Source organism: Podarcis vaucheri, assembly GCF_965113315.1.
Source record: "Podarcis vaucheri genome assembly, chromosome: 14".
Taxonomy (NCBI): Eukaryota; Metazoa; Chordata; class Lepidosauria; order Squamata; family Lacertidae; genus Podarcis; species Podarcis vaucheri.
Window position 1 is genome coordinate 9,042,065 of NC_138752.1, and position 12,473 is coordinate 9,054,537.

The window sequence follows — 12,473 nt, forward strand, 5'->3', positions numbered from 1 at the left end:
TTTCCATTTTCGGCATAGAGTAGTTGCTTTGGAAGACGGTAATCAGGCATCCTGATGGCCAGTCCAACAAAGTTGATGTTGAAGAATCATTGCTTCAACACTGGTGATCTTTGCTTCTTCCAGTACACTGGCATTAGTTCGCCTTTCTTTCCAAGTGATGTGTAAATTTTTTTGGAGACACCATTGATGGAATCTCTCAAGGAGTTGGAGATGGCATTTATAAGTGGTCCATGTTTCACAAGCATACAATAAGGTTTGGTAGCACAAAAGCTTTGTAAACAAGCATTTTTGTTTCCTTGTGAATGTCTTGGTCGTCAAACACTCTGCACTTCAATCAGGAGAAAGCTGCACTCGCAGAGCTTTCTATTTCTTTCTCTGTGGATAGTTCAGCTATGCACTGTGTGAAATATGTCCAGACAGATATTTCTGCAAAATAGGTAGGCAGAAGGTGGCATTTTGCAAAGGTGATTTTAAAGGCCTGATGCTACAGCAAGCATTTATGTGGGCCTTTCTCTCTATCCGCCAGAAGACAAACCATAAACAGTGGTTTGACTGGGGGCAGGTAGCATTTCAACACAGAAAAGTTCAAAAATAACAAGAGAACAATGTCTAAAACATTCAAATCATAATGCCTCACAGCCAGAACAACAAAAGTACATAGACACAGTACAACTCCAAAGGGATAATAAAGTATTAACGCATACAAAGACTGAGGGTAGTATTTCAGCCTAGCTTTACATCCAATATATGAAATACTAGGTAGAATCCCTGCTATCTTCAATTAGAAGTATCTGCATTGCACACAATTCCACTTGTAGTTTTGGGATTCTTCGGATTCCTGGGGGTTAATGACAACTTACAATTTTTGTCAGCTCCACTTGAGACTTTTCAAGTCTCTGTTTCGGTCAGTACTGATCGTACCAGATTACCTGAAATGCTGGTGTAATTCTATTTAAGACATCTTTTTACAATTGTCTATCCATTCTTAAGGAAATCAGCCCTGAGTGCTCACTGGAAGGACAGATCCTGAAGCTGAGGCTCCAATACTTTGGCCACTTCATGAGTAGAGAAGACTCCTTGGAAAAGACCCTGATGTTGGGAAAGATGGAGGGCACAAGGAGAAGGGGAAGACAGAGGACGAGATGGTTGGACAGTGTTCTCGAAGCTACCAGCATGAGTTTGACCAAACTGTGGGAGACAGTGGAAGACAGGAGTGCCTGGCGTGCTCTGGTCCAGGGGGTCACAAAGAGTCGGACACAACTAAATGACTAAACAACAACAACAACAACAACAACAACAACAACAACAACAACATGACAACATAGCAGGTGTGAGGAAAATGCCTCTAGGGCCAATGCAATGTCCACGCAGCAGAGCAGAAATGCTATTGTGAATCTATTGCAATAAGTCCATGCACTTGAATGAGTTGTCACCTTCCTTCATAACTACTTAGGCCACACCATACATTTAAAGCACTACGATACCACTTTAAACAGTCATGTGCAACCTCCCCCCCCCAAAAAAAAGAAATATATTCTGAGAGCTGCAGTTTGTTAAGCTTTCTGAGAGTTGCTAGGAGACCCCAGTTCCCCTCCCAGAGCTACAATTCCCAGAGTGGATTAACAATCAAGCTCTCTTCAAACAACTGTACTACCACTATGTGAATAAACAGCCTTTCAGGGGTTGCACATGAGTCTGAAGGGATGTTTATGCTCGCAAGGCTCGGCTCTGTAATTCATCATGGAAGCTGCATTGCAGTCCACTGTTGCAGCACACTGTCTCTGCCTTGCTCTTGCAATGACACTCTCCTGTCCGTCAGGGAGGAGCAGCCACACTAAGGCTTCCCTTGCCAGTGTGATCGTCCAGCCTTAGTAGCTCTGACCTTCTGCAATTGGGAGTGCAAAGGGGGATAGGTGGGGAAGAGCGGGCTGTGGAAGAGGGCTGTGTAACTGACGCATAACTGATAGTTCTCAATTCAGAGGGGCAGGGGAAATGGACTTCCCTTCTTTTGTTCTGTTGGAGAAAAGGTGCGGATTTGGAGAGCTGGGGGCAAAAACTGTGACACTTCTCCATGCTTCTTCTGGGTTGACAGCTTCCATATTTCCTTAGCAAAGCTAGCACTAGACGTGTGTGTGTGTGTGTGTGTGTGTGTGTGTGTGTGTGTGTGTGTGTTAGTTACTTGGTGCTGATAACAGGCCATCCACCCCCAACAAGGGCTGAGTAGTAGAGTTTCGCTCAAATTCAAAAGTAGCACCACTGAAAGGATGGCTGGTGGTGTGGCTGGGTTGTGCCAGTGAAAGGCCCTTCCATGCCCAACCTGGCTGAGTGCTGGTACCATCTGGTCAGTAAGATGCAGAGAAACCTGGAGAATATCGAGCCCTGGTTGCTCTCAACAGGCTCTCTCATAAGCACTGGTCTTCAGCATCTATAACTCCTGCTACTGGACCACTGCTGAGATACGTAGACAGTGTTCTTAGTTTATTGCTGGTTTTAATTTTTTTTTTAAAAAAATAAATTTATTGGAGTTTATAGAGAAAAATAAAAAACATAATATCAAATATCTTTTTTTATCCAGCATTAGTCTAAATAAGAGAAAAACATAGTGGGAAAGAAAATGGAAAGAAAGAAAAGAGAGAGAGAGGTAAGGAGACAGAAAAAGCTTAAAATAGAAAATAGAAAAGATAAAAGTTCAGAAACTAAAGAACTTCCCATTCTTCATCTGTTGGCCATATATAAGCTTGGTTTAATTTTTATTAATGTTTTGATTGCTTTTACTAATAATCTTATTGCTTTATTCTGTTTGTAAACTGATTTGAGGTTTTATACAAACAAGCAGTATACAATGGCACCTTGGTTCCTGAACAGCTTAGTTTTTGAACATATCGGCTCCCAAACGCCCCAAACTCAAAGTAAGTGTTCTGGTTTGTGAATGTTTTTTGGAAGCTGAACGTCCGACACGGCTTCTGCTTGAGTGCAGGAAGCTCCTGCAGCCAATCGGAAGCCATGCCTTGGTTTTCAAATGGTTCTGGGAGTCGAATGGACTCCCGGAACGGATTAAGTTTGAGAACCAAGGTACCACTGTATAAATTTTATGAAATAAAACAAATACATAAAGAAGGGACATTTGTTATCCAAAGGCAAGTATTATTTGCCAAAGGCAAATTTTGGGACAATATTTGACACTTCTTTATTCCTTTGAGACAAAGGTTTCATTCACTCAACTGTCAATCCATTCATGGTGTTTTATTTAATCTCTTTGTTGTTCCATATGCTAATCAAAGTAGATAAATACGTCTCAAATGAAAATATGAATATGAAACCTTTGAGCTCATGGTACCGTAATAAAGTTTAGCGTACGTAATGGGTGAGGGGTGAGTGAGATGGGAATAACAGGAACTTTAAAAAGAACCAGGCAGGTGTCAAACGAGTAGGGTACACTTTGACTTTTTACTAGGTCATCATCAAGAACCCAATGCAAAATAATGTGTGCAGGGGGTAGGGGGAGGTAGGGCCAGATAAAAAATGGTGGCCCAGGGATGTGACCAGATGCAAAAGGATAACTCAATTTTGCTTTGTTTTGCACCAATTGCTGCATCTATGAGCCATCCACTGGGATGCTCTGCACATACAATTACAAATCTACATCTGGGTTACTGCAGACCTGGGATTCTAGCAGTGCATTTTGGAGAGAGAAAGAACAGATTTGTTGCTTGTTTTAGACCACTGGGAGTCAGAGAAACCATTCCCAACACATTGCAAATGATCCAGCTGTCTGCTGGCTGATCCCAATCTACCCACCCTGGGCCTAGAGTGTAGATGGCAACACTTCAGCTCAAAATGTGCAGCCGCCTGGTCCCAGGGCCCTTCCCCTTTCCCTTCCCAAGAGAAGCCAGGCTTCTGCTCTCAGGATGGCCAGCCCAGCTCTTGCTCACCTCCTCCCACTGATGGATGTAGCGTATGAGCCTGGAAAGCCTCAGAAGCCGCAAGAGGCTAAGGATTTTGGTGAAGCGCACGATCCGCAGGGCTCGGGCCGTCTTGTAAACCTCCGAATCAATGCGCGTCTCCACGATCAGGAAAATGTAGTCCACTGGGATGGAGGAGATAAAATCCACCACGAACCAGCTCTTGAGGTACTTCATCTTAATCCTCTGTGGGTCAAGGATGATCTCCGTGTTGTCTTCCACCACAATCCCCGTGCGGAAATTAAGGACCAGGTCAATGAGGAAGAAGGTGTCCGAGACCACGTTGAAAACAATCCATGGGGTGGTGTTCTCATCCTTGAAGAAGGTGATGCCCACCGGGATGATGATCAGGTTGCCAACCATCAGGAGCAGCATTGTCAAGTCCCAGTAAAACCTAGTCAGCAAGACAGAGAAATGGGAAATGAGAGAAGGACAGACCTGTGTGGCTGTCAGGCTTCAAGGAATTGGCTTCCTCCCCCTTTTAGCAGTAGATAAGCAGAACAAAGGGAAAGGTGTCTTCTTACCAGTTAGAAACTTTAATGATCACAGTGAGAAAACAAAGAATCCCTTTCCCAGGAATGAAGGTGCTCCCAATTAAGGGTTCCACCCACTTCCTCCCTGGTCACCCACGTCACTGCCGTGTCTCGTAACCTGATCTTGTAACCACTGGGCTTTCTGTGCTGCCACCTTATCTGCTCTTCTTGACCTTGGGCTGAGCGGATGAACGCTTTCCAGAGACAATGAGTCTGTTAACTCCAGTGCTTCTCCTCCTAGCTATACTTCCCAGTACTTCAAGTACTTCCCAACCTTCTGAACTATGTTCCTCTGCAAACCGCTGTTCCAAATCTATACTGTCCTCCTGAACCTGGGAAGATTCAGAATCCTGATCAGGAGCAGGGAGACGGGGAGACAGTGCAGCCCTCCTCAGCACGGTTCCTGACAGTGGCCTAGTAGAGAAAGGGCTAAGTAGATTTCAGGCTTTGGGGATCAGCTTTGCTTTTCATTAGAACCCCGAAAGGTCTACAGACTGGAGAATAAGAACATAACAAAAGGCCTTAAGGATCAGACCAAAAGGATAAGTTGCCCAGCAATCTGTCATCATAGCAGGTCCCATCAGTGGTTGCTGGTGCTCATTTCAACTGGTAGGGCATAAGACAGTGGGTGGAGCCAAACCCATGACAGGCAGAGCCAACTAATTCTGGTTTTAGCCCCATTCTCCTTCCTGATGAGGGCAACACTGAAACTAAGGATGGAGGAAGTGCATAGGCAGTTCCACCCCCCAGACTGGTTGTAAGTAGGACAGCAGACAGCTAGCAGCTGGTTGGAGGCAGAGTAAAGTTGGCAGGGCAGTGCCCCATTTGCCCCAAATGAACCAGCCTCCTTGGGGCCCAGCCAAGAAACCCCTGTATCTCTTTCTCCAAAAGGGGAGGGGTGGAGCCCAGAAATACAATGGGGACTGCAATTATTGCTACATGTGCTCATTTGGACAGCTATAGCTTTACAGCTTGCTAATCAAGTGGCACGGGACGCGGGTGGCGCTGTGGTCTAAACCACTGAGCCTCTTGGGCTTGCTGATCAGAAGGTCGCGGTTCGAGTCCCCGTGACGGGGTGAGTTCCCGTTGCTCTGTCCTAGCTCCTGCCAACCTAGCAGTTCAAAAGCACACCAGTGCAAGTAGATAAAAAGGTACCGCTCTGGTGGGAAAGTAAACGGTGTGTCCATATGCTGCTCTGGTTTCGGTGTTCCATTGTGCCAGAAGTGGCTTAGTCATGTGGGCCACATGACCCAGAAAACTGTCTGCGGACAAACGCAGGCTCCCTCGGCCTGTAAAGTGAGATGAGCGCTGCAACCCCAGAGTCATCCATGACTGGACTTAATTGTCAGGGGTCCTTTACCTTTACCTTAATCAAGTGGCAAAGTTGAGTGAGGGTTTTTGTTTTTTGCTTACTAAAAAGGTATAAACTTCCTGTACTTTATACAAGACTATAGCCAGAGCTATTCCTCCACAGGTGTGGGGAACCTTTGGCCCTGCAGATATAGCTGAACTACAACCCCCATCATCCCTGGCCATTGGCCATGCTTGCTGGGGCTGATGGAAGACATCGTGCAACAACATCTGGAAGGCCACACCTGATGTACACAGACCGGAACTTCTAGAAATTGCATTTCAGAGTGCTTGGCATGCTTAACACATTACCAAATTGACAGCGAGCTGCAATTTATTTCCCATGCTTAGTTTTCTCAAGGAAAACATGTTAGATCAATGGAAATGCACTTAAATTATTAGTTGCTTAGGGAGCCTATAATACACACACATTACTTTCAGTTAATCCCCTATAGCTACTCCATCTTCCAACTTATTTAAAATAGGTGATGGGATTTGTAATAAGTATAGCTTTCAAGAGACTACAGGTCAGCCGCCAACCAGCCGCTGCCGCCGTGACACGTAAAAACTCAGAAGGCAACAATATCCCAGGAAAGAGCTTTTCAAAGAAGATTCACGTACCACCATATCTTAAGAAAGCAGGGATTTCACCAATATTTGCCCTATGCTTTGACATTAAGCTAATCTTCTTTAGATGCCCAGCATGTTACAGGAAGGGTGCAAATTGCATTTTCTCCCCCTGCGCCCTCATAATACTGAACTCGTGGCCATACAATGAAGCTGTATGCTGGAAGATTTAGGACAAACCAAAGGAAGGAGCTCTTCAAACAGTGGCACAGAGATGAAGTATGGAATTTGCTCCCACAAGAGAGACTGATGGACATCCACTTGGACGTTAAAAGAGGATTAAACAAATTAGTGAGAAGCTAATGATGGCTTGCAAGCCACAATGACTGTGTTCTGCTTCCATTGTTGGAGGCAATCTACTTCTGAATGCCATTTACTTTAAATCCCAAGTGCGGAGAGGGCTGTTGTGCTCAGTTTCTTATTTGGGGCTTCCCATGGGCATCTGGTTGGCTGGCTAGGATGATGGATTCAGATGGACCACTGGCCTGGATCCAGAAGGCCTTTTCTGATGTTCTTATTACAGCATGTCCCTTGTGAACAATCAGTTGACCACGGACAGCACTTGGTAGCTTCTATTAAATACTTCCCCCAATAGTCCTCATGACAAGAGGGATGGCCTCTTAAAAACAGACTATCTATAGACACGGCACTTTTTATTGACCCAAACTGATGCCACCACAAGCTTTAAGAGCCTTTCCTATCCTTCCCCTATTAACCAAAGTGAAAGCTTTGTGTGAAACTTGGCTTTGTCTCAAAGAACGGTCTGGGTTACAGCTTGCTATTTGCCTGAAGTGAGGTACAGCATGAATACAACATGCTAAGTCAAACCATGGTTTGGTTCACAGCAGCAAAGCAGAAAGGCCAAGAGAGGAGCTCAGCAGCTGTGGTCCCCTCTCAGGAACCTGTGTGTTTGCACTAAGCCACAGTTTCGCTAAAAGTGTTGTGTGACAACCTCTGCTTTCACCTAAAAGAAGCAGCAGTAAGTCTGTTGCCCTCATACAGATGTAGAAATAGATATGATAAAATCTCAGAAGTGTGTGTGAATAAGATCTCCAGGGTTCAGGTGCTGGAACTTTGGTTCTGACTCCCACTGGTCACAACTTGGCTTTGACCATGGATGCAGCAAGATGGAAGATATTACCAAAACAGTTGTGGTTGAGGTTTGGGGTTGTTGAGGTTTAGGGTGTTATTCTTTTACAAGGCATTCTATTGAATTCTGACCCAAACACACTGATCAGTCTACTCCCAGTAAATCTTTTTTTTCTGTTTGATGGTAGAGCAAGTGCCTTCTTAAATCTATATTTATCACCAGGCATTCCCAAAAAAGAAAGAAGTACAAGTCATTATCCTGCTAACTGAAATATCAGGAATCTCTAGAGAGCTGGTTTGCTCAGCACACTCGTTCAGAAACTCCATTGCCCTAAATTTGAAATGTTACATGCCTATTTTTAATTTTTTAAAAAGAAAACCCTGGCTTACTTTGCTCTCCTTATTTTGTCATCATCAACAACACTGGCCAAGAGAGCAGGGAGCTGGTGGGGAGCCTAAAATGCTACAGATTATTTATTTCTTTAATATATTTACAGGCCACCTTTCTGCCATAATGGCTAGCAAAGTGCTCTCGTGTGTGTGTGTGTACACACAACACAAGTTTTATTCATCACGACAAATCCCTCTCATTGAGAACACCTTTTTCCTTCCTTTTCTTTCACTTTTTTCTTTTATTCTTCAGTTCTGTATTTTGTACCCTTATAAATTCATATACAGTGGTACCTCGGGTTACAGACGCTTCAGATTACAGACACTTCAGATTACAGACTCCGCCAACCCAGAAATATTACTTCGGGTTAAGAACTTTGCTTCAGGATGAGAACAGAAATCGTGCAGCAGCGGCACGGCAGCAGTGGGAGGCCCCATTAGCTAAAGTGATGCTTCAGGTTAAGAACAGTTTCAAGTTAAGAACGGACCTCCGGAATGAATTAAATTTGTAACCAGAGGTACCACTGTATATATAAATATGGAAGCTTCCTTTGTTCCTATGAATGACTGGGTTGGAACTCACAAAAAAATGAGAAGAATTGTGCCTGTCCATTTAGCCTCATTTTCCTGGTCCTACAAATGCTAAAAACATAACTCTTTTTAAATAAATTGAAAACAGGGGATCTGGAAATGATAGGTTCTATCCTGTGCCAGTCCTACTCAGAGCAGACACATTAAAATTAATGACCTTAAGTCACACCCATTAATTTAAATGGGCCTACTTTGAGCAGGGCTGTCACTGGATACAATCCAATGATTTATCAGGAGGCAAATCCGTCCTTCTGTGAATGTCCAGGCAAGGTATCCTTTTTGTAGGCTTTCTGGAGGCATCTGATCAGCTTCTGTGGAAAACCGGGTACCAGACAAGATGGACCTTTCCTTTTGCTCACACCCAGCAGGGCTCTTGGTGTGTTTCTTAAATCACCAACACAAGGAAGGGCTTAATGGAGACTGTGTACTGCAATGCATCAAGCTGGAGACTTATGCCCTGGAAAGATACAGTCAGCTCCTTGGCCTTCAGAGATCTGCACCACCACAGGGGCAAGGAAAGGGGCTTCTGGCATAGCCAGAGCCCAGCAGAATAGTCATTGCCTCTGTGTGCCTTTCCCCCACCCCTCCGATGAACGCCTCTAGACGGAAGAAGAGCCCCTTGCTTCTGTTGCCAAGTCTGGAGCGAACATTACCAAAAGAAAAAGAAAACACACACACAAGAGCCGAAGGCTAAACTCTCTTTCACCCCATGATGACACAGCTTCTTGTACTACAGACAAATCTTTATTATTCTCCTCCGTGCCTAACCCTGGAGCCATTCTGTGTGTTTAATAAAAGCGGATATGCTGTAGCTCTGAGCATGCATTTCTGCATGAACCTAATGCGCCAAGGGAGCCGGGTCTGTCATGAGCCCCATGGAGATGTCATGGAAGGGATGGTCAGATCCTGAGGAGGAATGAGAAGAGCTCATGGAATTGGAGCTGGATGACCCTGGGGAGCAACCTAGTGGGATGGGGGAGACAGAGCTGGATCCAGAACCACACCCAGGACTGCAAACCTGCTCCTTCAGGTGGATCACGATCCCACCAAGGGGCCAATATCTCAGACACGAGAGCTGCTTGCTCAAAGTGCCTCTATCTTGCCAGGGTTCAAGCACAGCTTATTTTTCCTCATCCATCTCACCACTGGGTCCAAACAATGGGCCAGGGACTGCAGAGGCTCTCCTGGTTCAGACATTATGGAGAAGAACATCTTCAGCATGCAGATGGCAGCTTGCTCCAAAACCCCTAATGACCACTCCCAGAGGCTTCCTATAGATGTTAAGTATCACTGGTGATAAAGATAGTGCCTTGCAGCACCCCATCAAGAAGCCAAAAGGTGCTGTTCCAATGCTATTCTCTAGACTCCATTTTGAAGGTAGGATTGGAACCACTGTAAATTCCCCAATTCCCATTCCCTGGAGCCAGTCCAGGAGGATACCATGGCCAATGGCATCACAAGCCAGAGACTGATCAAGGAGCAGGTAATATGCACAATGGGACACAGGTGGCGCTGTGGGTTAAACCACAGAGCCTTGGTCTTGCCAATCCAAAGGTTGACGGTTCGAATCCCCGTGACGGGGTGAGCTCCCGTTGCTCGGTCCCTGCTCCTGCCAACCTAGCAGTTTGAACGCACGAAGTGCAAGTAGATAAATAGGTATCGCTCCAGTGGGAAGATAAATGGCGTTTCCGTGCGCTGCTCTGGTTCGCCAGAAGCGGCTTAGTCATGCTGGCCACATGACCCGGAAGCCCTTTGGGGGACAACCCGGTACCACAGACAGGGTCCTTTGCTATCGTCAGGAGGTCCTAGACCACACAAACATCCCAGCTCTATCCACTCAGCCAGAAATCAACAGACAGCTCCGTCTCCCAGGGAACTCTGATGATGGCAGCTGTGTGAGGAAAACGGAAACGGTAGCTCCATCTCAGATTGTTAGTATTTGTAGTAATGTACTCTCTCATTAAGGGACGTGGGTGGCACTGTGGGCTAAACCACAGAGCCTAGAGCTTGCCGATCAGAAGGTCGGCGGTTCAAATCCCCACGATGGGGTGAGCTCCCGTTGCTCGGTCCCTGCTCCTGCCAACCTAGCAGTTCAAAAGCACGTCAAAGTGCAAATAGGTAACTAGGTACCGCTCCGGCAGGAAGGTAAACAGCGCTTCTGTGTGCTGCTCTGGTTCGCCGGAAGTGGCTTAGTCATGCTGGCCACATGACCCAGAAGCTGTACACCGGCTCCCTTGGCCAGTAAAGCGAGATGAGCGCCGCAACCCTAGAGTCATCCATAACTGGACCTAACGGTCAGGGGTCCCTTTACCTTTGCCTTACTCCCTCATTAGTATTTGTAGTAAGGATTCAAGTCTTATCAAATGCATCTAGGTTTCTTGTTTATCTGAACAGCCCCCCCTCCTTTTTTGTGGATGGCAAGACAGCCTTGGAAACAACACAATTCTGTTCTTTGAAATGCAAGGCAAACACATTTCCAAAAAAAACAAGAGAAAGGGCAAAATTGTGATTCGGTGTTGCTGCCCACGCCAATGTGAGCGTAGGTGGCACTCAGTCTTGGTAACTGTTCCCAAAACATTCCAAAATGGGGACACTGAAGGAGAATGCTATCAGAAGTCACCAGCTGAAGTCCTTGTAAGCAGGCCACCCAAAACATATGGAAATGTATGGGCAGGTTCTTCCAAAAACTTAAAAACCAGGCTTATCTCAGCAGGATGTGCCACTGTGAGGGGAACAGGGGCTCCTAGCAACTGTCCTGGCCCTTACACTTCCCAGGTTTCTTTGGTGGCCAGCCATGACTGTTTATAAAGTGGCACTGAACACATTACTGAAATGTATTGTGCAGACGAAGCCTAAATGGTGATGCAACAAGTCTTGCTACAGAAAGTCAACACGGCTCCTACAACTGTAAAACTTGCACAGGTTTTCGCAGCTAGCCTTTTCAAGTTCTTTGAAGATGTTGGGAAGAATAAGGACAAGGTGAATTCCAGTAGACCGGAGCTGAAGTACCTCCTGGACTCTCTACCAGTGTTTCTTAAACTTGTGTCCCCAACTGTTGTTGGACTACAACTCCCTTCATCCCTAACTATCAGGACCAGTGGCCAGGGATGATGGGAGTTGTTGTCCAACAGTAGCCAGGGACTCGGCTTTGAGAAACACTGTGGGCCTAACCAGCCCACAAGACTCTCCCCAGTCACACTTCATACTGTCTCTGCTTCAAAACCTTCTTGACTGTTTGGCTGGAATGCAACATGGGCCTTTGATGATGTCTCTTGCTTGCCATGATGGAGAGATATGCATGTGGGGAGTGTGTGTGGATGCCTCTGACCTTTGTGTGGCTGGACTGTACCTTACTGAGAAAAAAGAAGAGTCACATCCATTGCTCCAACTATTACACCTTCAGCCTTCTGGACATTGCATCTGTGCACACTAGTCATCAGCATATGGTCCCTGGGAGTATGGCACCAAGGAAATCTGGCCCTTGGGATGAAAAAGGTTTCCCAACCCTGTGGTTGTATCTAAATTCTACTGTGAGTAGACCCATTGAAATTAATTGACCTACTCTGAGTATGACTTTCCTTTTGGGAATTATAGGGACAAAACTACCCAGACATTTATGCGACTCCAGTGACAAGAATGTTACTTGCCCCAAAATAGAAAGAAGAAGTCCCAGCGAAAGAAGAATGGATACAAAAACTAATGGAATATTCAGAAATGGCGAAACTTACCGGAAAAATAAGAAATCAAGATAACAAACATTTTATAAAAGAATGAAAATGGTTTATTGGATGTTTACAAATAAACTGTAAACAGATAAGAATATTGGCAGGATTATGGTAGTAACTGGAAGTCTTATAAGAGTATATATTTAAAGTAGATGAATAAATGAGTAAATTAAGTTCACTTGGAATATGCAGAAAATATAAAAAAT

General features: G+C 45.2%; 1 protein-coding gene across 2 annotated transcripts in view; it reads right to left on the minus strand.

Annotated features, from left to right (window-relative positions):
- The window catches only part of HCN4 (hyperpolarization activated cyclic nucleotide gated potassium channel 4), a 127,259-nt gene that overhangs the window by 73,913 nt on the left and 40,873 nt on the right, over window positions 1-12,473 (minus strand). For both annotated transcript variants that reach the window (XM_082198318.1, XM_082198317.1), the window contains exon 2: window positions 3,933-4,356. In XM_082198318.1, coding sequence (XP_082054444.1) covers window positions 3,933-4,356 — 424 coding nt within the window. The remainder of the gene's footprint in view (window positions 1-3,932; window positions 4,357-12,473) is intronic.